General features: G+C 45.3%; 1 protein-coding gene across 3 annotated transcripts in view; it reads right to left on the reverse strand.

The window, feature by feature from the left end:
• Positions 1 to 27,113, reverse strand: part of GNA12 (G protein subunit alpha 12) — a 107,281-nt gene extending 80,168 nt beyond the window's left edge. The window contains exons 1-2 of one of the 3 annotated variants that reach the window (XM_072836818.1): positions 26,787 to 26,909; positions 20,488 to 20,652 (exon numbers count right to left, since the gene is read on the reverse strand). In XM_072836818.1, coding sequence (XP_072692919.1) covers positions 20,488 to 20,502 — 15 coding nt within the window. In that variant the 5' untranslated portion in view covers positions 20,503 to 20,652; positions 26,787 to 26,909. Of the gene's footprint in view, positions 1 to 20,487; positions 20,653 to 26,714 lie in introns of all 3 variants that reach the window. The other 2 variants (XM_072836817.1, XM_072836816.1) reach the window with 2 other exon arrangements.
• Between the last annotated feature and the right edge of the window lie 200 nt (positions 27,114 to 27,313).

Consider the following 27,313-nt stretch of genomic DNA (forward strand, 5'->3'; position numbering starts at 1 on the left):
TTTGACAACACTCCGTGCAAAGCTGGAGGACACAGAACTTACCTTGCAAGTCCACGTCTAAGTACCTGCTCTGAAGAGACCAGCCATAGTGCACTGCACACGTGAAGAGGATACAGTGCCGCCTTGTTGGTTGCAGGGAAAACAGAAAACCACCTTGCTATGTGTTAGTAGGGAACAGATTACAAATTATGTAATTATGCTAGTTACATAATACATACATACATATTGATCTGTATGTACCAATGCGGACACACTGCAGACATATTGTTGAGCAAACCAGTTTTTAAAATAATATATTCAAAATACAATTTATGTAAATTCTTTTAATATTTATTTTAAGTATGGTGTGCAAATACACCCACGTGTGAACGTGGTAGGGGAAGGGCAGAGGCCGAGAGAGAGGATTCAAGTGGACTCTCTGCTGAACACAGAACCCAACATTGGGCTTGATCCCAGGACCCTGAGATTGTAACCTGAGCCAAAATCAAGAATCCCTTAATTGAATGAGCCACCTAGGTGTCCCTTAAATTCTTAAAAACACATGAAATATGTATACTGATTATGGATATACACACAGGTACTAAAAGTATCAAAACACAGACTGAATACAATCAAATTCATGCTTGTGGCTGCCCTGAGTAGAAGGTGGTAAGAGCAGACAATCGCAATGCTAAGAATGAAGCCAGCATTCGCTGAACCCTATGTCCAGGGAGCCAGGCTGGCAGGCATTTACTCACTTGACTCTTAGGGCAACCAGGAGACAGCTACAATTATCATCCCCATTTCATAGGTGGGGAGTCAAAGCTTGCAAGATAACAAAAAATCCACATCCCCTGCTCCCCACCTAACTGAACTACTACCAGTGTAACGCGCAGGGACTCCTCAGGTTCTCCAAGTGATGTCCCTGCCTGTACTCTGGCCCGCACTCCCATTTCCCACTTGGTACACAGAGTGATCCTTTTATATATAAACACCAAGTCGGATCATTTCAGTTCTCCACTGAAAACTTTCCAGTGGCTTCCCACCACACTTGGTTTTAAATGCGCGGCCTACAAGCCCGTGTGTGATCTTCCCCATCCCTGCCATTGCTGACCACACTGCACCCACACTGACCTTTCTCTGTCTCTCCAATCCTCGGGCACACCCAGCCTCCGGGCTTCTGCAAGCACTGTTCCCCCTCCCTGCAGCACTCTCTCTGCCGCTGTCAGTGGGGCTGGCTTCCTCTGTGAGTCTTTGCCAGCTGTGTGACTCCCAGACCTGCTCCCACAAATCAGTTATGCTCACCTGGCTACCTGACTACCATGTAAAGTTTTAACCTTACAACTTTATAAAGATGCAACTGCAGCCACATCTTAATTAACAAAGACAAAACCCCACGGAAATCACACATTCTACAAAGATTTAAGTGAAAGATACAAATCAATGATTTTCTGATTAATGTTCTGCTTATTGCAGGCTTAAAAGTTATTCTGAAGATTTTTAGATTATTGACGTTCTACAAAGACAGGCTGAGAAATAAAAGCAGTTGGGTCACTCTCGTTTTATTTCGGGAGACTCTCTTCAACAGTGAGAAACCTGCTGCTTCCAGGGGTCAGGTGCCCAAAGGCTTTCCCCTCCCCCTACACCGCCCTCCTGCAGAAAGATCACGTGAATGAACTAACCCACCAGCATTCCTTTCAATAGTAAATACAACTGTGAGAAAATGGATGTCAGACCCCAACTGAGGGCAGAGAGACACCAGACCCAAGTGTTTCCAGTTTTATAGAAAAATGAATAATCACCTTTACTGGCTACTCATGAAACTCCCAATCAGTATGCATGACTCTATATAAGGAAACAAGGCTGTAACTCCCTGCTAACTCACTGGGTGGACAAAGCAACTCAGGCTGAACATTCCCCAGTGGGTAACGGTGGCTCCTCTGGCCATCCTACCCTCTGCACCCTGTGTTCCACTTCCACCTTGCCTTAGAAAGAAACCTCCCTACACAAGACCAGGAGGCGATTTTTCTTCCCTTGGCAAATCTACCAGCACAGGGCTGGTTGCCAGGAAATACATGGATGGTCCTGACCTTCATTACAACATGAAAAATATTTTATGAGATCATCAAAATTAAAATTTGATTTTCAAGTTCTTTCAGACTTCTTTCCTCTAAAAATATTTATTTGCACATCCAACAAATACATAAATGCCTACACACCCATACCGTGCCAGGCCTTAGGGATACGAGGTGTGTTAGGTCAGGTCCCTGCATGGCCCCCCAGGACTGGCATTCTAGGATGCACTGACTGAGAACCATGCAAAAATGTTATATAGGCACACAAACTGCCAAGATTCAGATTGACATGACAATTTCTTAAATCTAGCTTTAAAACGTTAGAATGTTACTACTCGGCTTTCCTATGTTCTGTTTTTATAACTTTTTACCTAAATTTGCAAATCCTGAAGCTGCTGCTGGACTTACTTTTTTCTTTGAGATGTTCTACTTTGCAGGTTTATTTCTTTCTTCACCTCCCACATGCCACTGGGACAATATCCTCATAATTCAAAGACAATCTTCCCATCTGAACCAACATCTGTGATATGTCCAATAACTAGGAATGGTTAATTGTGAATAATAGAGACCTCAGATCTGGGGATTCTTAACTTCCCAAACCTAAGATCTATCTTAAGGGAGTCCCTTTGTTGAGCTCTAAAGACAGTGACTTGCAAAGAAGCTGAACGAAATTAACATCCTCAACACCCCTCTAACCCCCCCAAGATGCTCTGCTAAAACCACTCCTAAAAGCACTGGATTTATCATCAGAGTTCCTCATGCCCGTTCCCTGACCTCACACTTACCAGAATTCAATATGGTTTAAGAGATTAGCAACAATAAGCCTTTCAGGAACACTACAGTTACTAACCACTACTACGCCTCCAAATAAGTAATTTTAATTCTTCGTGACTACTCTTACATTATTTGGAACAATAAAAAGTCAGGTCTCAGGCATCTGTGGCGGGCTTTGCTGGATGGTCTCTTCCACACTTGCTGGACTATATACAGTCCAGAGCCAGTCCCCGAGCACGGATGATGGGTCCTCCTCCCCACCACATACACCACGCCCACTGTGAAACCCAAGGGGCCTGTATTTCCGTGCAGGGACAAGGCTATTTATAGAACAGGCTACTGATGTAACTGAAGAATTGATAGCAGGAAGGGCAAACTGTATCCCCAGGAAGGTAACAGGAATGGAGAATGTGATGAGGAGATGAGAGCCAGAAAGAATTAGCCATTCTTGGTCTTTCAATCACACGGATAACAAACTTCTGCAGATTTAGAAAAAGAAAATCATTTTGGAAAGGGCCCAGTCCTTCCTCAAAAGAACTGGAACAGTTCATCCAATAAGCACTTTGAAGAATCTGCTACAAGGTGGAGTACAGAGAAAACCAAAACGACATCCTGAACCTCAAATGATCTTGAATTCTAGTTGGACAGACATACAAAGTTAACAACAACGACAAAAAGTTAAAAATCATGTTGGCACAATAAAGTGCAAAATACAGTTAATATCTAGAAAGTGCAATGTAAATGAACGATCTTGATAGAATAAAGAACTTGCAGTAAAACTATACAGAAAGACAGTTATTTAGAGTTTTTGTTTTTGATAAAAGTAATACCTGTGCTTACATAAGTAAGCAAAATAAGAATAAATCCCCTTTAATTAAAGATAACTACTCATAACATTTTGGTGAATATAATCATGCCCCCCCCCCCCGAGAATTTATTTATTTACACTCAAACTTTGGACCTTAAAGAATAATAGCTCACTCCCTTTCTAGTTAAACATATCACAACCACATTTCCACATCTCAAATATATTACTTTCAATATCAGTGCCTTCAAAACATTCCCAGAACCTGGTCATCTCTCACCATCTCTACTCCTCGCACCCAGGCCTCTCCCTCTGGAATGACAGCAACCACTAACCCATGAACGTCCAACTACCATCAGTGGGGTCACTCCTCTGGGGAAAACCATCACATGGAGCCTGTGTCCCTGAGACATAAAGCCAGAGTGCATGGCCCCACTGGACCTGCACCCGTTCTTGGCTCCCTTCCCCTTTCGCAGGGGGGAGGGGATTCCTCCTGGTTCCAAGCCACTACCCAGTCTCCAGGCTCCAGCCTCCAGCCTCTTGGCATCTTCTCTGTGAGAAGCACTTTCCCCATGTCCCCCCTGCTAGCTTCCAGCCTCCTCCCCCTGTTCAAAGGTCACCTCTGACAGCAGGCTCTCATCCACTCCCCTCCTCCTCCCTCCCTCTGCTCTTCTTTTTCCCATGGCACCTCATGCCTTCCATCACTCTAGAAAAGTTAACATTGATTATGCTGGCCACTTATTTCCCTGCACTAGAGTATAAGCTCTAGAGGACAGGGACTTTTTCCTCCCACTGATTCATCCTAAGCACCTAACACATAGGGGCATTCAATAAATCTTAGTTACATGACTTCTCAATGGCTGTGTGGTACCCATTATACACTATAATCTAACCAAGTACCCCATACTGCTGGCAGTCAGGTGTTGTGGGTTGTTAGCATTATGAATTACACGGCAGTGCAGACCCTTGCTATTCAAAGTGGTGAGGACCAGCAGCAGCCCAGACCTCACCTGGGAGCTTACCAGAAATGCCAAGTCCCAGGTCCACTCTCTCCCAGGCCTGCTGAATGGGACTCTGCATCCTCACAAGACTGCCAGGTGGTTGTATATACATGGAAAGACCCAGAGTATACCCCTGAGGGAGCCTCCTCTCAGGTCACAGAGAGTGACAGCCTGGCCCTGGGTGGCACACAAGCCCTGGTGACCATCTTAATCATGGGCTTGCCCTCAAAAGAGAGGTGATACCAGTGTAACGCCCTAAATCAATCCGAGCTATCCATGGGAAACAAACAGCACACTCATACTAGGGATGAATTACAAGGTGAGAGCTGAGCTGAAAGGGTAGACTCCCCGACCTGCAGTTCAGGAGGAAGACTTTCCCTCCTCCCAGAATGGCTGTGTCCTCATTCTAGATGGTAATACACAGAAGCCACATAGTAAGGAAAGTGTCAAGTAAAAAAGAAGGCCCTGGAAGGGAGGGAGCCATCCTAGCAAGGACAGGGAGCACACCTGTGCCCACATACAGCTACCACAGTCAGTTCTGGTTCAGAAGTTATGAGATCATGTAGAGATTAAGGACTACCATAATTTCTGAAGCAGAAACACAGCCTTCTGCAAACTGCATGAGAAGGCTCATGCTAACAGTCGAGTGAAGGATACAAAGCAGACAAACCAGCAAAACGGCTGTTGGAGAAATGCAGGCACACAGCAATCAAGACAGTGGAGAAGAACATGCCTTTGACACACTTTCCTTTGATGTATTTTCATCCCAGTTTTACATTCTCAACATTCTCTTTAAAATAATTTTTAAAAAAACTCTTTAAAATCTCTTCGTATTTCTAATTCTTTGGCATCTGGTTGGTAAAAATGGTCAGTAGTTCTCAAATATATATATGATGATCATTATAAAAATATGATGAGTCCTTACACAGGTTTGGTTAAATAGGAAGTGAAAGTCAAGAAGTTAAAGAGTCTTAAAAGCAGAGCAAAACAAATAGACTCGTGAAAAGATCCTCAGTGCCACTGAGAAATGCAAATCAATATAACACATGCTATCATAAAAAAGGCAGCCAACAGCAAGTGTTAGCGAGGAGGTGGAGAAACGAACCCCCTGTGCACTGCTGGAGGGAATGTAAAATGGTGTAGCCAATTGGAAAACACTCTGGCAGTTCCTCAAACAACTAAACGTAGGTGTTCCAGCAATTCCACTCCTAGGTATACAACTCAAGAGAAATAAAAATTTGTCCACACAAGGCATAGGCCCACACATGAATGTTCACACAGCATTATTCACAAGAGTCAAAAGGAGGAAATGATCCAAATGTCCACCCACAGAGGACTGGATAAGCAGATTATAGTCCATTCACACAGTAGAATGCTACCCAGCCATAAAAAGGAAGGCAGTGCCAGGGCATGCTACAGTGTAGATGGGCCCTGCAACATTATGCTGACAGGAATGAGAAAATGAGTCACAGACTGGGAGAAAATCATCACAACGCACATCTGATAATGGACTGGTATTCAAAATATACAACAAACTCTTAAAATTCCAGAATAAGGACAACCCAAAAAAATGGGCAAAGGGTCTGAGCTTCACCAAATAGATTGTAAATAAGCACATGACAAATATTCCCCATCCTATGTCATTAGGGAATTGTAAATTAAAACAACAAGATGCCACTTGGCACCTACTAGAATGCCTAAAATCCAGAACACTGACAACACCAAGTGCTGGTAAGGGCATGGAGCAAGAGGAACTTTCAATCAAAGCTGCTGGGAATATATAATGGTGCAATCCCTGTAGAAGACAGTTGGGTGGGTTTTTACAAAATTAAACTTAGACCAGCAATTACATACCTTGGCATTTATGCAAATGAACTGAAAGTTTTTACCTAAACACAAGTGTTTTTATAGCAGCTTTCTTCAGGATTTCCAAACTTGGGAGCAGTTAAGATATCCTTCAAACAGGTAAATGGGTAAATAAATTGTGGTCTACCCAGACAGTGGAGTATTATTCAGCACTAAGAAGAAATGAACTATTAAGCCATGAAAAGACACGGAGGAAGGTTAAATGTATATTGCTAAATGGTAGAAGCCAACCTGAAAAGACTTCATATGGGACTCCTTGATGGCTCGTGGTTGAGCATCTGCCTTTGGCTCAGGGCATGATTCCGGAGCTCTAGGACAGAGTCCCGCATCAGGCTCCCTGCATGGAGCCTGCTCCTCCCTCTGCCTGTGTCTCTGCCTCTCTCTCTGTCTCTCATGAATGAATGAATGAATGAATGAATGAATGAATGAATGAATAAATAAATATTTAAAAAATGAAAAGGCTTCATACTATATGACATTCTAGAAAAGGCAAAACTATGGTGAAAGATCAGTGGTCACCAGGGGTTAGGGGGAAAGGAGGGCAGCATGAATAGGTAGAAGGCAGGGGGGTTTTAGGGTAGCCAAACTATCCTGTGTGATGCTGCAATAATGGATACACTTGTCAAAATACAAAACTATAGCCACCAGGAGTGAGCCGAATATAACTATGGACTTTAGTTAATAATAATGTATCAGTGGTGGTTCATCAATAACAACAATGTACCATATTGATGTAAGATGTTAACAGTAGGGATACTCTGAGGAGGGGAGGGGTGGGGTGGGTGGGAAGTCTGTACCTTCCACTCATTTTTTTGTAAACCTGAAACTATTCTTAAAAAACAAGGCTCATTAACTTAAAAAAAAGCTAGACATAAAAGGCTACATATTTATATGAAATACCCAGAACAGGTAAATGTATAGATCAGCACAGATCAGCAGATGCTGGGGTAAGGGGTAACTGGGAGCCACTGCTTAAGGAGTCCAGGCTTCCCTTTGGGGTGGTGAAAGTGTCTGGAACTAGACAGAGGGGATGGTTGCACAGCACAGTGAATGTACTAAATGTCACTGTTCACTTTAAAATGGCTAATTTTGTTATGTGACCTCGATTATGAACAAAGCAGAGCAAAAATAAGAAGGTCATATCAAAGCAACTTTGCTGGTCAAGTTTTTGATGTCTGATCAAAATTCAAACACTGTTGTCCTGATTTTAAACACCTAAACTGAGAGAAGAGCCAGCAGACAGACTCCATCAGAGGCCACCTGGGGAGAGACTGCAGGACCAGACAGAGGACAGCAGGACGCAAGGTCAGCAGTTAGGTTCTGCATATCACGTTTGAGATGCCCATGGGACCCTCAGGTGGAGGTGGCAAGGAGACAGTGGTATAAGAGTCCCAAAGGGACAGGGCTAGATGTGTAAATTTGGTGGGACACCCGGGTGGCTCAGTGATTGAGCATCTGCCTTGGGCTCAGGGCATGATCCCAGGATTCAGGATCGAGTCCCACATCGGGCCTCCTGCATGGAGCCTACTTCTCCCTCTGCCTGTGTCTCTGCCTCTCTCTGTGTGTCTCTCATGAATAAATCTTTAAAAAAAATAAATGGGTAAATTTGGAAATTACCAGTAGATGGAAGAATATCAGAGGACTGAGGACATAAGTTTTTATCATATCTTGTAAATACTACTTCCCAGTTTGCTCAACTCTACGCTCTCTTTCGCCAAGCAGAATTTCAGAAACTGTTATGGAGTCAAAAAGATCCATCCCATATCCCTTTTATCCTGTCTTTGGTGTCACAATCTGAAAAGGCCTGAGATCTCAGAAGTATCCATCCACATTTTATTCTAGTATTTTAATTTTAATATTTTTGCCCTTAATCCTATAGAATTAGAGTCTTAGAAGGGGATCTTTGTTTTCCTAAATGATTAGCCATTTTCACAGCATCATTTTATTCAACCATCACTTGCTCCCCACTGTTCTGAAATATGATATTCATGATATTCTAAAGGCCCTGGTACAGGTGGGTCAGTCTGGGATTCGCATCTACTTCACAGTCCATGCTTATTCCTGAGTACAACTCTGCTTTAATCATGGTGGCTTTACCACACTTCAACATTTCTCATGATGACTGCCCCAAACACACTGCATTTCCCCCCAGAATTTTATTAGTTAAGACCACACATTTATCCATCATGCAAACCTCAGAATCATTCTGTCAAATTCTAAGTAAAATAAACTGGGATTTGACTGGTATTGGGTTCCATTCATAAACTGGCGTTATTACAGTATCAAGAATTTCCATTCACAAAAAATAATTTTTCCTAGACCTTTTATGTTCTTCAGTGAAGTTTTACGGCTCTAATCTTATAGGTTTTACTCACTTCTTGCTTATCCCTATAAGTTTATCCTAGGTTGCTGTTATGAACAGAATATATTTTTAAATTTTTATTTAAATTCAATTAATATATATGTATTATTAGTTTCAGAGGTAGAGTTCAGTGATTCATCAGTTGCATACAATACCCAGTGCTCATTACATAACATGCCCTCTTTCATGCCCATCACCCAGTTACCTCATCCCCCACCCTTTTTCCCTCCCGTGACCCTCAGTTTGTTTCCTATAGTTAAGATTCTTATGGTTTGTCTCCCTCTCTGATTTCATCTTATTTTATTTTTCCCTCCCTACCCCAGGATACTTTTCTATTATAGGATAGTACATGCACTCACATGTTCAAACACAAACATTTATTTTGTATCCAGAAACTTCTGGAACCCTGTTTAATCCAAACAACATTCGGGGTGATACTTACCACTTACAATGCTAATTTTGTTTCTTCCTTTCTAGTAGATAGGCGTAATTTCTTTTTTTCTTTTATTTAACTGACCAGAAACTCAACAACATCACTGAATTAGATGAGCACCTGGCATCCCTGACTTGTTCCAGCCTGAAATAAGAATGTTTTATGCAGGGAGAACCTTTCCTCCAGACAACACCCCTACAGCCTAATTGTAACATATCTGTGATTCTATCTACTGCGTACTTCATGGTCTCTTGGATCATGTTGTTTACATAAAATAGGTTAGATGAGGAGATCAATGTCAAAACTATTTGGGGAAAAAGTCATAATTGACGAAACAATCATTTGAATATTAATTAATTATAAAAACAATACAAAAGAAACTATTCACAGATATCACCAATTACCTATAAAACTGGTGGACATAAGAAGGCTTAAGACTTGTCTTTTAATCTACTTCAAAAACACCTACATTTAAAACTCATACTCAATCCTTTAAGAATGTTAGTGATTTTAAAAATTAACAAGAGACTAGAAAAAGGCATTTACATTGTCAGAAGAGTTTTATTTTATACCAGATATAGGAAAGAGAGCTCAGGCAACGTGGTGGCTCTTTTCCTGAAGTTACTGAGAATTAGGAAACAAGACAAGTTTCCAATTAGAAAAAAAATGTTGAAAAAAATGCTAAAGATGCTGTGGTCTCCTTGGTAAATATTTACACATTCTGAAAATATTCAAGATTACAAAAATTCTAAAGGAAGATTCAAACCACAAATTAAGTTAAACACCTACGATTAAAAATGAAAATATCCTTGTAGCTGTAGAGAGTTAACATAGGGGGGGAAAGGCTTTAGGTAATCACTACTGGACTGTTTTACTATATCAGGTATATTTATTATAGTTATATTAATTATGTGAATAATATAGAACATATTCCTGAATATTCACACTATAAAATTATTACTATCAAGACACTCTTTAAAATAATGCTTACTGTAGAAAACACATTTTAAAAAATAAATTCATAATTGCTTCACAGAAATAAACATGTGGTATTTTGTTACTCTTCTGGTATTTTTTCCTAGCATGGTTACATATATTTTTACAACAGATCATAGAGCATGAACTGCTGTGGCAGGTGTGTGTTTCAGAGTTTTGTGCAGTGCCCTAGGTGAGACTGGGTGGTGCTTGGGCTCACCTGAGACAGCTGTCACACTGTGCTAGAGTTTCCAGACCTATTGCTGCTGTTGTAGCACAGGAAACCATACACCACTGCTGGGAAGCTTAGCACTACTCAAGCAATACATCCATTTTTTAAAAAGAGGAGCCTAAGTAAGTCAACATCATCCCTCTTGCTAATGCCTCTGTGTGTTACAGAGCACTGATCGTCAGTCTCTCACCTGAAATGGAGCTCCCAACCTGCTCTTCACCTGATTAGGAAGCTGCCACAGTTAACAAACAGGATAATTACATGAGAGATCTGAAAACCGTAGAGCCACAAACATGCAGAAGTAGTCAGCACTGTTACATGGCACCAGGGAAGGCAGCAGGAAGGCCAGAGCTGTTACCACATGTTGTAGGTGCCTGCCCCTGGGTCCTCCTGCCCCCACTCCCAGACCCTCCTGCCTCGGAGCCCACTTGCTTTCATTAAGCGTGCACAGTGGGTTAAATGCCAGGAAAGCAAAACCCACGTGGCTGTTCCTGCTCTTTTGAGGCCCTCAGCTCAGCAGGTGCCCAAAGAATTAAGTTTCTCTATGCTCAGACGGATCCTTCTTTAGTGACCAGTGCCACAGCGGGACACAGAGATGGGTAAGACCACAAGAGTTGGCTTGCAGGCCTCACGCAGGGAAGAGAAAAGGAAGGCTTCCCTGGCCCAGGGAAGGGGGGTTGGTCTAGGTGCGCATCTCGCATCTCGGCGCAGACGCCTGCAGCCTGCAGTGCTGGGCCCAGCGCCCCACTTCCCCAACTGGGGGAGATGGGTGGCAGGCAGAACCAGACCCATCCCCACACCCTGACAAAGTTTCCATGCACCGGCCCCCCCCTCCCCCCCCGCCCCGCCACCACTGTGTCTGACTTTCAAGACACATAACCGTGTGTGTGGCCTTTCGGTGTCTCGCTAACCTTTACATGTGTCCTTTCTTCTTGTTACTGCTATATCGGACCCCCGGACTCTGGTCTTATATAACACATGCTTTCACAGCCAACCATCTTTTCCAGACTCGGGTTTTCATCTCCCTCTCACGTGCCACCCCCACGCTCCTCTGGATCCAGGGCAGAGGGTGGGCAGGCTGCCTCTCTCCACCAACCTGTTGTTGGCAGCAGGGCTCTGGGGCAGCTTCCCTGATGGCATCTCTAGCAGTCTTTCCAGGCCAGAGCTGAAGTCTGACAGATGGATGTTGCTTTCGATCGGCGTCTGAGGGTGGGGCAGGGGAAGGAAAGTGGACCCTGTCTGGGGCACAGTGGGCTTTCTTCTGAAATCCTACAAAATGTCCAGCACTTCAAACTCACTCCCGTCTCATGAGCTTTGGCTTAGTGCAGATTCTGCTTTTGCCAAGGTCCCTTTGCTTTTGAGCGCTTTCCCTAACCTTTCCCAGGGCTCCATTCCAGACGCGGGTCTGCTTCTGGAGAAGCAGAAGACTAGTGAGAGCATTCAGGGTGCACGGACCTGCCTTCGTTCTTCAACGTTACTGTTGGGGGTGGGGCAGAGACTCACGGCCCCAGAATCGCCTTTCTGCTTTGGGTTGCAGTGCTTTCGAAATGTTATGTTGGACCATATGAAACTGCCATCACAGGTTCTGTGAACCTGCCCCATGCTAACACACTGCTCTGGATGGAGCATTTAAAAAGTGAATCAAGGCAATCCTCCACTCAAAATTCTGCATTCGCTGCCCACTGTCACCAGTTACCTTGGCCAAGGGGGCCCTGCCAGGTCCTGACCAGGTTCTCTCTACCACCTTGCCATCCAGCATTTCCACAGAACGTTCTTTCAATTCCTTAAAAGCCTGCTTCTTTCCTGCCTACTGCTTCAGGGCATCTGCTCCTGTGCTCTTTCTTAATTCCTCTGCCTGAATTCTTTTCTTCCAGCTCACCCCAGACCTGGTGCCTCCCCAGGATTCCTGTGCTTTCAGCCTCAAGTCACAGAATACCCAACTCAAAGTCCGTGGATTATGAGGACACAGTGTGGGGCTAATGGAAGCTCTACCCATAGAGGGAAGGAAAACTTGGTTTTGTTCCTTGTTATAGCTGCAGTATGTAGGGAATCTGTTGAATAAATAAAAGAAGTCGAAAGCTATCACACAGAAGGAGGGTTTGTATCTTGTGCCGCTCCACAGAACACGATGTCAAATGGATTCGAGTGTTTCAGGGCCACCCGAAACAACTCAGTGTCAAGAAGCAGGTCCAGACAGGTGAGTGATGGCCCCGGTGAGGAACGCTGTGGGGAGGGCAGAAACTCAGGGACTCTGAGGTTCGGTCAAGCCCCTAATGTTTCTGCAAACCAGCGAGCAGTTAGCATTCTCTGGCATGGCTGGACAGACACAGGTGGGACCGCCCTACAGTGAAGCCTCCAAAACAGGAACAGTGGCTCCTGGTGGGCAGGGCGGGGTGGCTCCAGAGGAGGGAGCCTCGAAGGTGACAGACCAGAGTGTACATCCTTCTCCAAAACTCACTGGTCCAGCAGCTCACTCCTCCTCCCATTAGCACAGGGGGAAGGGGAGGAAGGCAAGAAAGTACTGGGGCTGTAATCTCCCCTTCATCAGAGTAAAGCCCCCAATCTGATTTTACGGGGTTACTGAGGACCAAAGGAGGTAACAGAGAAGGGGCCTCAAACACAAAAACCAAAGCTCCTGATACAAGAAAAGGTATTCTTCCTTCTGGGCAGGCACGTCCTCCTGGCTTCTGCAGCATCTTGCACACAAACACACACTTCATCAGTATATGTTGGCGTGGCTTCCCAAGATGATTACTTTTAATGAGACATCTGCTTTAAGCAGGATGTTCTAGGAGTGCTGGCATGTTTGTTTAAAAACCCAATCGCAAAAAAACAAAACAAAACAAAAAACACACACAAAAAAACCCCCAATCGTATCAATATGTACTGATAAGGAGGTGAAGGCCAGTCTTCCATCTCTCAATCCTGACCAGCTAACCTCTCAGGGAGGGTCTCCTTTCCCACATTGCTCCACACTTGGACTTTTCAACCTACAGGTTTCTGATCAAGTCATCAGAGTCCAGGGGAAAATCTTTCCCTTCCCATCCTAAAACAAGACTTACAGAGCTTCATTTTCTTGAGAAAACATGTACATGGCCACAAATACACAGTTTGGGGTCATCCTAGGTGTGCCAACAATGTCAGATATAGAACTGGTATCAGGGGAAGACACAGATTAAACATCCCAGGTTGTAAAAATTACAAAAACAAACTTCTGAAGCAGCTACTCCCTTTCACCTATATTGGAAACCAGCAGCAAAGGGAGAATTTAAATAATCAATCCCTTTCCCAACTTGCTAAATGTCAAGTCTTTCACCCAGCATGCTGTATAACTTGTCCTCAAAGAGGAGCACCATTTTACCCTGAAAAAGCCAGCACCCTGCCACCCATGGTGCTCAGTCAGCAGCTGTGGTGCACTGAACCCCCTGCTACAGCTTATCTCAGCAGTTGGGTCACTGACTTGTCCCAGACATGAATCTCATCATACAGCCTGCAGACAGACAATTGTGATAGCCTCCTTCAGCAAGGCTGGGGCTCCCACCCAGCCAGTGACTTGACCAGTGATGTCCCCTCTCCTGCACGCCCTGCTATGTGTTTCCTATCCCCACACAAGCCAGCTAGGTAGGTATGCAGTGCCAAAGGACTCGCTGCCGTACACACAGCACAGCAAAAGGCCTGGCTCTGAAGGTCGGGAGCAGGTCTATCTGTGGCCCCAACATCGATCCTGGCCTTTTCTGGGGCCAGCAGGGAACCTCCCTTTGACTGTCCCAGACAGGCACTCAAGGGCTGGATGGAACCAACACCATGCACAATCATCAGAACATTCAAGGCAATGACAATTTTAACCCTGCACAGGACATGGGTTCTGAATCTGAGTGTTCCGGTGGCTTAGTTTCTGCTCAACTCAGTTTCAGAATCTGACTCCCTCAGGCCTGGGTTCACTGGCTAACACCAGTCAATTTTCATTAAGATCAGTCTTCACTCCTGAGTCTTGATGTATGTAACAGAGCCATCAAAGTTGGTGCCATGGTTTTAGGCAGTAAAACAGGTGCCTGCCCAAGTTGAGAGAGTCTACTTGGCTTCTGCTTAAGAAAGCAGGGACGGGGAACATTTTCTTGTCATCCAGGACAATGGCAGGGCTGCTCTCCAGCTCTTTTCTATCCACTTGCAAATACTCCTGAGCTTTACAACTGTTCCTTTTCTGTTCTACAGATGTGGCACTTCCAGAGCTCATGTTCCAGATGGACGCAGACCACCGAACCAATGAAGTGTCAGCTTCCCGACCCACTACTGCAGAATGCAGTTTTCCTTTCCATACACCAATGTGCCTGGGCCTACCTGAACATGCACCCTAACAGGACCCAGACAAACTTCTTATTGCACAAAAGAATCATTCAAAATATCTAACCATGTGGCCAGCAGCTATTCTTCATATTCTGCTCACTCAAAGGGCAATCAGGTGAAACCGAGCAGCTGCTTTGTCCAGCCCACTGGACAGAAGAGGCAAAGAGGACCATGGCTTTTGCTGAAATACAAACTACAGCAGTTAGAACAGGAAGTAAAGCCGTGTGTCTGGAGGGAGGACACTGTTCGTTGTGACGCAAGTGAAGCGCCAGGTCCAGCACACATTAGCTTCTTTGGTTTGAAGATCACCCTGTAATTACATCTCTAGATAAGCCTTAAGTATAGATTTTCAGTTCCATTTACAACCGATAGGATCCATGGCCTCACTCTTAACTCTGTAATAACAGAAAATAATCATGAGCTATCAACAGAACACTATCTAACATCAAGCACAGCTATGTTCCAAATCTCATGTGACAGATGACTGGAAGGTCAAAACTGCTCCCTTAAAATTGGTTTGGTTAAAATAACCAACATGTCAGCCTGAAAGCTGGAGGGGAAGACCAGTTGTCCATGTGCTAAGAATCCCCAATAAGGACCAGACAGGCCTCTGGATTTTTTTGACCGATAGAAAAAGACATTTTTGTTTCTTGGCATTATCAAAGGACCAACCATGTGTGTCCAGGTGTAAAAGTAAATTTGCTTACTTAAAGGCAATTAGCCAACAAGGTAGTAAAACCCCAGCTGTTTTTCCAGACCCTGGAAGTGCATTTACGCTTCTGCTCTCACACAAACCCACCGTAGCAGCAGGTGCAAAGTGATTCTGAACCCAAGAAACAAAGACTCTGCAGGCCAGAAGTTTCAAAGCGCTTAAAAATACAGAACAGCGGTGGAAGCTTCTTCGAAGTCCTATTCACCTTCGCAAAAACTAATGACACAGGAAATAATCCTACAAAAGATCTCAATTTACAGAAATTTAACATAATCTCAGATATTTTACCACAAAATTGCTTAACCTGCAGTCCACACAGCATAAGTAGGCCCACTTTGAGGCTTAGGATGGCAAGGGACCCCTTTAAACTATGTGCATGTGTTGAACAGGACACATGCAGGACACTTTCTAGTGCCACAACTTTCAGATAGAGAGCATCCTGACCAAGGTCTCTAGCCAACCACTGCATTATGACTAGTCCTCTGCACTAGAAAGTTCTCTCTAGCTCCTGCACTCCTTAATGATCCATACTATTAGAATTCTCTGTCCTAACTGGTAGAAACGCATGGCATGGAGATGGTCTCTCTCTCTCTCTCTCTCTCTTTTTTTTTTTTTTTAGATTTAGATTTTTTTTTTTTAAAGATTCCACTTACTTATTCATGAAAGATGGAGAGATAGAGAGATAGAGAGAGAGAGAGAGAGGCAGAGACACAGGCAGAGGGAGAAGCAGGCTCCATGCAGGGAGCCCAACATGGGACTCGATCCCATGACTCCAGGACCACGCCCTGAGCTGAAGGCAGGCGCCAAACCGCTGAGCCACCCAGGGATCCCAGATGGTTTCATTTGGATGTTTCTCTCCACCTGCTAAAACTCCATGGAGACTTCAGAGGCCAGCTTAAATCATACTTCCTTCACAGGCTTTTCCAGGTAGCTCAGCCAGAATTAATCTTCCCCATTCTCACTGAACCACCAGTCTCCTTTTACAAGGACATTAACATGCCATACATTCAGACTCTATGTTAAAGAGTACAACCATCTCCCCAGCTAGTTACAGCACTTGAAGGGTCGATGCTGGGCAGGATGCCCCATTAACTAACCCCTACCCCACAGTGGCGAGCACATCACCTTGGGTATATGATCAGAAAGTATTTGTTGGTTTTTGTTTCAGTGTCAACAAGAGACCACTAACTCTAATAATCTCATTCTTCACAAGGTTTCTATATCACCCACATAAGCATACACTAGGAGGTCCCATCTCTGGGTGGTTAAATGATACACTCACACAACTCTGTGTAAGGTAGTGAGATTTTCTGTCCATGAAACAAATGCTAACCTTTCAAATGGCTTATCTTGTATTTAATTCCAGCTGGATGTGGGATTTGTTCCTCACAAATGGCTCCTGAAAGTACAGGTGAGGAAGGTGGAGGCCCTGGGAAATAAAGCCAAGCCGGTCTGAAGCCTGCCCACAAATGCCGAGGTACCTGCCATCACCAGAGTATTACCAAGCAAGTTCATACACACAAACTTTAGGGATAGCCCACACAGGGAGGGAAAGACCAGCATCTTCAAGATTATAAAAAGGAAAAGAATGAATAAGAAGTCTTACTGGGAATATTTGTGGGTGGTCAAAGCAATGAGTAGAGTCAAATAATCCCTGCAGAGGGTAGTGTGAGGTGATAAAGTTAAAAATGATAGCCTGAAGGAGTCCTGGACCTGGAATAAGAAGACCAGGATGATGGAAACTTCTGGTTCTGCCAAGATGGAGTAGCCCCATGCCTCCTGAGTCCTCTCCCTTACCACTAGAGATGCTCATAGGAAAGATGGTAGAGACAAGAAGGCAGGCTGCTGGGACTTCAGGACCTGAGGAACCATGTGGTGGGGAGTTCCCAGGTAGCCTTACTGCTTACCTGTCCAGGACAAGGCGCTGCACAGTCTCCGAGCTAGAACAGCCCAAAGGCACAGAGGGAAAGAGCTAGAGAAAAGCTTGTTCTCCCTAGCAGAAGGACTGGGGAAAAGGTGGTCTTACAACAGAAAACCACTTTGGCAACACCTATCCTATTCTAGCCAAATATTAACAGAAAAGTTGCATACATCAGCCACCGAGGTTTTGGCAGGGTAGAAAGAAAAGCTGATCTTCCGCTTCCCCTTCCTGCCCTGAAGAACCAGGAAGCATCCTCTAAGTGGCCCAGGTAATGTTGGCAGGGCCAAGCCAGGATCTCCTCTCTTAAGTCTGGAAGTGCAGGAGGTGCTCCAATTCCCCAACCAGGTTGGTGTTAGTGGGAAGCAGGGCCTTCACCCCGATCCAGTCCCAGAGGCAGGAGAAGGGGGTGGGAGGCTGGGCTGGTTGCCATTCTGCTGTTCCTGATACTCCCTGGGATCAACCAGGCCGGGAAGAGTTGATGTCACATCCCACTCAACAGGACTCAAGGACTCAAGGACTCAAGGACTCAAGGACTGGGAGGTCAGTAAGAAGAGCCACTGACCCTCCTATCACCAGAGTCTCAGAGGGAGGGGACAAAGAGTGGGGCTGAAAAAAATATTTGAAGAAATAATGGCCTGAAACTTCCCAGGTTTGACAAAAGGCACAAATGTACATTTTCGAGAAGCTGAACAAACCCTAAACACAATAAACTGAAAGAAACCTATGTCCAGACAAATCATAGTTAAACTCTGGGAATTAAAGGACCAATGTGCAATCTTAAAAGCAACTAGAGAGACAGGACACATTTACTTACATAGAAAGAGCAATTCAAATGACAGTGAATTTCTCATCTGAAATGAAGGCAAGAATAAAGCACATTTTACAAGTACTAAAAGGATGTGTCAACTGTGAATTCTATAACTGGCAAAGAGATCTCAAGGATGAAGGGGGCTACATCCTTGGATATAGAAAAGCTGAATTTGTTGTGGCAAGGCCACCCTTAAGAATGGTTAAATGAAGTTCTCCAAACAGAAAAGAAAAGGTAACGGAAGGCTCAGCGCCTCAGGAGGAAAGACCATCAGAGCAGGTAAAAACACAGGCAGATATAACTATCTTACTTCTCACAGATTTCTTTTTTTTTTTTAAGATTTTTTTAATTTATTCATTTATGATAGATAGAGAGAGAGAGAGGCAGAGACACAGGAGGAGGGAGAAGCAAGCTCCATGCCAGGAGCCCGACGCGGAACTCAATCCCGGGACTCCAACATCGTGCCCTGGGCCAAAGGCTGGCGCAGAACCGCTGAGCCACCCAGGGATCCCCTCTCACAGATTTCTTAAATCATATTTGATGACTGACATAAAACCATCTGATGTGGTACTCAATGTATAATAACAAATACTTAAAAACATATACATATATTTAAGAAGTGGGGGGATCCCTGGGTGGTGCAGCGGTTTGGCACCTGCCTTTGGCTCAGGGCGTGATCCTGGAGACCCGGGATCGAATCCCATGTCGGGCTCCCGGTGCATGGAGCCTGCTTCTCCCTCTGCCTATGTCTCTGCCTCTCTCTCTCTCTCTGTGACTATCATAAATAAATAAAAATTAAAAAAAAAAAAAAAAGAAGAAGTGGGGAGGGTAAAGGGATCTAAATGGAAGTTCCCACGTTTCACTCATAGTTGTAAAACACTAATGCCAGTGCACTGGGATAAGCTATGCATGTATACTGTAAACCTAGAGCAATCAAGAAAAGTAAACAAAGCTTTAATTGACATACTAAAAAAATCAATCACCAATTGATGAAGATGGAATCCTAAAATATGTTTAACTCACAGGAAAGTAAAAACAAAACAAAACAAAAAAACAAACAGAAAAATAACAAAATGGGAAACTTATGCCCAGCATATTAATTACCTTACCTTAAATGTAAATGGCCTAAATACACACATTAATTAACAAAGACTGACAGAACTTAAAAAAATACGACATAGGGATCCCTGGTTTGGCGCCTGCCTTTGGCCCAGGGCGTGATCCTGGAGACCCGGGATCGAATCCCACGTCGGGCTCCCGGTGCATGGAGCCTGCTTCTCCCTCTGCCTGTGTCTCTGCCTCTCTCTCTCTCTCTCTCTCTCTGTGTGTGTGTGTGTGACTGTCATAAATAAAAAATAAAAATAAAAAATAAAATACGACATAACAATGTGCTATCTGTAAGAAGCTCATCTCAAAGCAACAATGTGGATAGGTTTAAGGGATGGGGAAATACACAACATGAAAACATCATTTTTTAAAAGTGGCTATATTAAAATATCTGGGGCAGCCCCGGTGGCGCAGTGGTTTAGCACCGCCTGCAGCCCAGGGTGTAATCCTGGAGACCCTGGATCGAGTCCCATGTCAGGCTCTCTGTATGGTGCCTGCTTTTCCCTCTTCCTGTGTCTCTGCCTCTCTCTCTCTGTCTCTATGAATAAATAAATAAAATCTTAAATAAAATAAAATATCTGATAAAGTAGGCTTCAGAGCAAAGAAATTACTAGAGGCAAAAAAGGATATTATACAATGACAAAAGGATCAATCCATCTGAAAGTCCTAATAATCCTAAATGTTTATATACCACACAACAGAGTCTCAAAATGCACAAAGCAAAAAGAGAAAGAGACAAATCCACAATTATAGCTGGGAGACTTCTACATCTTATTCTTAGCTAATGACTAAACAAAAAAAATCAGCAAGGATACAAAACTCAATACCACCATCAACAGTAATACCTGACATGTGTAGAAAACTCCATCAAACAACAAATACATGTTTTGTTCAAGTGCCCATGAATATTCACCAACAAAGGCCCACAGAATATATACTATGATGGGCCATATTCTGGGCCAAAAGACAAATCTAAAGTATTTAAAAGAACTGAAATCATCCAAGGTATGTTCTCTGACCTTAATTAAGTCATAGACATCAATAACAGAAGGATAAGAGGAAAGTCTCTAAATTCTTGGAAACTATAACACACCTCAAAATAATCCATGGGTCGGGGATCCCTGGGTGGCTCAGTGGTTTAGCGCCTGCCTTTGGCCCAGGGCGCGATCCTGGAGTCCCGGGTTCGAGTCCTGCGTCAGGCTCCTGGCATGGAGCCTGCTTCTCCCTCCTGTGTCTCTGCGTCTCTCTCTCTCTATGTCTATCATAAATAATAAATAAATAAATATTAAAAAAAATAATCCATGGGTCAAAGGAAATATCTGAAAAGAAATAAGAATACACATGACACTGAATAAAAGCTAAAGTACAACATATCAGAATATGTTGGACACAGCTAAAACAGTGCCATGTGGGAAATTTATAGCACTTAAAATGCTTAAATTAGAAAAGAGGAAAGGTCTCAAATAAATAATCCAAATCTTTACCTCAAGAAACTAGGGGGAAAGGGCAAAATAAACCCAAAGGAAGTAGAAGGAAATAAGAACAGAAATATGTGATATTGAAAAGAAGAAAGCCATAAAGTTATTGAAACAAAAGCTGGTTCTTCATGGGCAAAAAATAAATAAATAAAAGTGATAAACCTCTAAGAAGACTGTAAAAATAAAAGATACAAATCATCAACTCCAGGAAAGAAACAGAAAATATGCCTCTCACCATTCTCATACAACATATTACCAGAAGTTCTAGCCATTGCATTAAGGAAAGAAAAAGAAATAAAAACAATGCGTATTGGGAAAGAAGAAATAAAACTGTCCCTATTTGCAGAGAACATGATAATCTGTGTAGAAAATCCCAAGGAGTCTATAGGAAAGCCCTTAGAACCATTAAGTTTATTCGGCAAGTTTACAGGACACAAAATCAAGACCAAAATATCAATTGCATCACTGTATATGAACAAGGTGCATGCGGAAACTGAGAATAAGAGCATAGTATCATTTACAACTGCTCTAAGGAAAGTAAGATACTTAGTATACACTTGAAACACATAGAGTCTGAGAATTGCAAAATGCTGATAAAGAAATCAAAGAAGACAGAAATAAAGACATACCATGTTCATGGACTGGAAGACTCGACAAAGTAGAGAGGTCATTTCTCCCCCAAAATGATCTATAGGTTTAATGCAATTGCTATCAAAATTCCAGGAAGATTTTTTAAAGATTTTATTTATTCATGAGAGACACACAGAGAGAGGCAGAGACATAGGCAGAGGAAGAAGCAGGCTGCCCGCAAGGAGCCCGATGCAGGACTCTATCCTGGACCCTGGGATCACGCCCTGAGCTGAAGGCAGATGCTCAACAACTAAGTCACCCAGGCGACCCAGATTTTTTTATAGACACAGACAAGCTTATTCTAAGATATACAGGGAAAGACACGGGTCCTAGAATAGCCAAGCCCATCTTGAAAAAGGAAAATGAAGTGGGAGAAAGCACTCTATCTAATATTAAGGCCTACTGAATAGCTACAATCAATGGAATGTGATAATGGCAGGAGAGATATACAGATCAGTGGAACCTAGAAATAGGCACATACAAATATGCCAAGTGATTTTTGACAAAGGTGCAAAAGCAATTCAATGGAAGCAGCACAGGCTTTTCACCACATGGTGTTGGAACAACTGAAAATTCAAGGCAAAAACAAAAGCAAAAACTATAAACTTCCAAGTAAACATCACACATTTTCATGGGATAATTAATTCAAAATGGATTAGGAACTTAAATGTATAATGTAAAACTAAGCTTTTATTTTTATTTTTTAAAAATATTTTATTTATTTATTCATGAGAAACACAGAGAAAGGCAGAGACACAGGCAGAGGGGGAAGCGGGCTCCTTGAGGGACCCCAGGATCACAACCTGAGCCAAAGGCAGACACTCAACCCTGAGCCACCCAGGTGCCCCAAACTACCAAACTTTTAGGAGAAAAAAATAAATATTGGGACCTAGGGATAGGCAAAGAGTTCCTAGTCTTGATATCGAAAGCATTGTTTATAAAGGAAAAAAGCTGATAAACTGTCTTCATCAAAAAAAGTTTTGCTCTGGATGAAAAGGAAAGCTACAAACTGGGAGAAAATACTTGTAAAACATAATATGTGACAAAAGACCAGAATCTAAAATGTATAAATAAAACCCTCTCAAAACATTCACCAACAATAAAACACAATGAACAACAAGCAATAAAAAACAAGGAACCTAGGTAGAAAATAGATAAAAAACATGAAGAGTCATTGCACCAAAGAGGATATATGGATGGCAAATCAGCACAAGAAAAGATACTTTCCATCATTAGCTGTTAGGGAAATGAAAATTAAAACAGTGATGAGCTAACTCTTGCACACCTATTAGAATGGCTGAAATAAAAAAGGGACATCAAAATGCTGGCGAGGATGTGGGGGAACTGGATCACTCAGACGTTGCTGGTGGGAATGTAAAACTGCACAGGCACTCTAAAAAGTTTGGCAGTTTCTTGTAACATTAACCATGTAAGTGTCATACAACTGAGCAACTGCACTCCTGGGCACTTATTCCAGATAGAGGAAAATGTGTGTATGTGCAAATACATGTACGTGAATGTTCATAGCAAATTTATTCATAACAGGCAGAGAACTGGGACAACCCAGAAGCCTTTTAATGGGTGAATGGTTACATGGTGGGCTGTGGTAAATCCTTACCATGGATGCCACTCAGCAAACACAAGGCACAAATTACTGATTTTCAATACACATACAATAATGTGTGATTCTCCAGGGAATTTTGCAGAATGATAAAAGAGGTGACATTCTGCATGGCTTCATTTACATAATTACCTGGAATGAATAAAAATTATAGAATTGGAGAACTAATCAGTTATCACCAGAGTCAGGGAAGGGCAGAAAGGAGTGGCTATAAAAGGCAACATAAGGGATCCTTAATGGTGATGGGAATATTCTGTATCTTGATTCTGCATTGTCAATATTGTGGTTGTGAAACTGTATCACCGTTTTGCAAGGTATTACCATGGAAGGTAACTGGGTAAAGGGTACATGGGCTCTCTGTGTTATTTCTTACAACTGGATGGAACTCCACAATTATCCCACAATTAAAGTAAAAAAAAAATTTTTTTTTAAGACTAGGTTTTGCTCCCCGCTCTGCCATCTACTAAATTAGGTAGCTGACCTTGAGTAGATTTTAAACTATCTTCAATTCTCTCATTGGCTAAATGGGACAATACCATCTAAAGCATGATAAAAACTAAATGTCACTCACGAAGGACAGGGCAACGTGCATGACACATAGTACTTCAAAAACAGCCTCTTAACACCAAATCTATGTGAAGACATAGATATCACGCTAAACGGTATCATTCAAATGTCCATTACTAAAGCCATTACAAAGCAATTAATTTAAAAGGTCTATTCCCAAATCGATTGGTCTAAAAATGGTGTGGCAAAAAGAAGAATTTTTGGTTTTAAAAATTGGAAGATGAATTTCCAACTAGTTATTGAAATAGTCACAACAGGTAAAGTGAACTTAAAATAGAACTACAGTTAGTAAAAGGTTGGGAAGGAAAATAGGATGCTAACAAATTTTATTTCTTTTGATTGGGAAGGCAGTACAAGTTAATGTTTCTGCGCAACGGGAAAAGGTTAAGACTGAGTTTTCTAAAATGCACTCAACACAACGACTTAGATTTGAGAGTCTATGTTTCTAAACATTTTCTCCACCTCCAGAGTTAAAAGAAAGTGGGAAGGAGTCAGCCAAATCCTCATATTTTTATACCTGCTTGGTTTGGAGGTTCAGAAAAGCAGCAAAAATACAATCTGGCTCTGTGATAAAGACAATGACATGCACTTTACCCCAGAAGATGAGGGGAATTTTAAGCACACAGTGGATCCCTTGAATCACACTGGGCTCCTAGCCTTAAAGTTGATGAAGTACTGGCCAGAGCTGACTCACAGAGAGGCTTTTGAAAGAGGTGAAAAGGAAAGGAGGGTTTTATCATTCAAATGATTCTCTTCCTTTCATTCCCGGCAAGATTCTAAAAGAGCTATTTCTATTAAAATAAATTATTTTAATAACAAATACAGAAAGTGGGAATGCCAGTGCAAGCCTGGAAGGAGGAAGGCCTGGGAGTTCAGACCCAGGGTTCCAGTGCTCAGATCCCAACGAGGAGCCACTTTCCTGCGAGGCCTGGAGCGTCTTTCTCATGGGTGAAGTGAAAGAAATGTACTAGATGGGTTTCTACAGCCCTCTGCTAAATTTAAAGTCCCTTGGGGCACCATAAAATGTACTCTCCAGACAGCTGTCTGGTATGACAAACTCTCCTCTACCTCTGCTTTGAGACATACCTGTAATTTGCTTTCCCCAAAATGGGCCTGGGAAAAGAGTAGGTGAGAGGGCAGGGCAAGGAGTAGGGAGAAACTAAAAAACACAACCAGAAAACCCCCGAAATGACCTTAGGTGCAGGAGAGAATTTACTTTCTGCTGCTCGTGATCAATTTTCTCCAGATTTCCTTTCTTTGGGGCCCCTTGGCACAGACTCACAGTAGAAAGAGACTAGAACCCAAACTTTGTCAACTCTACAGGTTTTGTGCCCCTCCCCCTTTTCCCCCTCCAAGAATAAGAGGAACAAGGAATAAGAGAGCCAGGCGATCGATTACACACCACTTACGAGATACACTGAAAGTTGCAAAGCAAGGAGTTAATTTGTATCCTGATGCAGACCAACAAAACAATTACAGGGCCGCGGAGGAAATGTGAACACTGGCTGCGTATCTGAGGATATTTAAGTAAGGGGGAACTAATTCTTAGGTCTGATAAGGGTACCGTGGTTGTTTTTAAAATGAGGCCTTATCTGCTGGCGGCATACGCTTAAAATACTTTCTAACGAAGTTATACGAGGTCTGCGATTTGCTTCAAGCCACGGGGCAGGGGTCTAGGTGAAAGCAGCGTCCAGGAGCAGACCAGCGCCGGAGTTGGGGGAGGGGGCGTGGGTACGCACGGCTTGTTCTAGTCGCTACTTTGTGTCGGTCTGAAATTCTCCTAACAGGCAGTTCCACACAGGAGAGACTTGCGGCGGGTCTGCCCTCGGGTCTACACCGCTCGTGGGAGGGCAAGGAAAAGAAAGGCTCCCGGACCTCAGGGGGCGGGCAGTGTGGGAAGCGCGCAGAAGCCATCCTGCAAGGGCGCGTCCGCGACGGTGTCCAGGACCCGGCCCTCCCAATCCGCCCAAGCCGGCCGGCTTTTCCGCCTCTGCGTGCCCCCAGCCCTCGAGAAGGGACAGGCGGATGCCAGGGTCCGCCTGCCGCGGAGACGGGGTGAGCACCCACCCCCACCCCCCGCCCCCAGGTCAGGGCCTCCCCAGGCCAGCACCCCCCCAGGGCAGTGCTTCCCCAGGCCAACCCCCACAAGCCAAGCCAGGTCCCCCCCAAGACAGGTCCCCCCCAAGACAGCGCCCCCAGGTCAGCGCCGCCCCCAGGCCAGCGCGCTCCCTCCAGGTCAGGGCCTCCCCAGGCCAGCACCAAGCCCCCAGGGCAATGCCTCCCCAGGCAAGCGCCCCCCCAGGTCAGGCCCCCCACCCAGGTCAGCGCCGCCCCCAGGCCAGCACCCCCCCAGGTCAGCACCCCCACCCCAGGGCAGTGCCTCCCCAGGCCAGTGCTCCCCCAGGTCAGCGCCCCCCCCGCAGTGCTCCCCCAGGTCAGCGCCCCCCCAGCAGTGCTCCCCCAGGTCAGCGCCCCCCCCCGGCAGTGCTCCCCCAGGTCAGCCCCCCCCGGCAGTGCTCCCCCAGGTCAGCGCCCCCCCCGGCAGTGCTCTCCCAGGTCAGCGCCCCCCCCCCGGCAGTGCTCCCCCAGGTCAGCGCCCCCCCCGGCAGTGCTCTCCCAGGTCAGCGCCCCCCCCCAGCAGTGCTCCCCCAGGTCAGCACCCCCCGGCAGTGCTCCCCCAGGTCAGCGCCCCCCCCGGCAGTGCTCCCCCAGGTCAGCGCCCCCCCCAGGCAGTGCTCCCCCAGGTCAGCGCCCCCCCGGCAGTGCTCCCCCAGGTCAGCGCCCCCCCCCGGCAGTGCTCCCCCAGGTCAGCGCCCCGCCCGGCAATGCTCCGCCAGGTCAGCGCCCCCCCCGGCAGTGCTCCCCCAGGTCAGCGCCCCCCCACGGCAGTGCTCCCCCAGGTCAGAGCTTCCCCAGGCCAACCCCCACCAAGCCAAGCCAGGTCCCCCCCAGACTCCCCTCACCCCCACCCCAAAGCCGGGGGCACTCGGCCGCCGGGAGCTGCGGCCAGACCCGGGCCCGCACCTGCGCGCACCTGGGCACACCTGGGCACACCGGGCCGCAGGTGCGCGGGCGGGGCCGCGGAGGCGCGCGCACCTTGAGGATGTTGTCGAAGATGGTGTCGCGGAACTCGAGCAGCGCCTTCTGGTCGAACTCGCGGCCGTGGATGATGCGCATCTGCTTGAGGAAGGTGGACTTGCCGCTCTCGCCCGCGCCCAGCAGCAGGATCTTGACCAGGCGCCGCACGGCACGCCGCTCCCGGGCCAGCCCCGCGTCGATGTCCCGGCTGCGCCGCCGCGCCTCGCGCTCCGCGTCGCGGGCCCCGCCGCCGCCCGCCCTGCGCTCGCGGGCCCCGCCGGCCTCGGCCGGCAGCAGGCAGCGGCTGAGGGTCCGCACCACGCCGGACATGGCCGCTCAGGCCATGGACCCCGCCGCGGGCGAGGCGAGCCCCGCGCGGCAGCCGGCCGCTCCCTCAGGCCGCGTCCGTCCGCCCGTCCGCCGCCGCCGCCGCCCCGAGGCCCGCTCTCGCCCGCCGCTCGGCCCCGGCGGAGGGGCGGGGCGCGCGCCGCCGGAGCCCGCCGATTGGGCCGGCCGCCGTCCATCCGGGGGAACGCGCCCTCCGA

The sequence above is a fragment of the Canis lupus genome, chromosome 8 (assembly GCF_048164855.1).
Source record: "Canis lupus baileyi chromosome 8, mCanLup2.hap1, whole genome shotgun sequence".
NCBI classification, from domain to species: domain Eukaryota; kingdom Metazoa; phylum Chordata; class Mammalia; order Carnivora; family Canidae; genus Canis; species Canis lupus.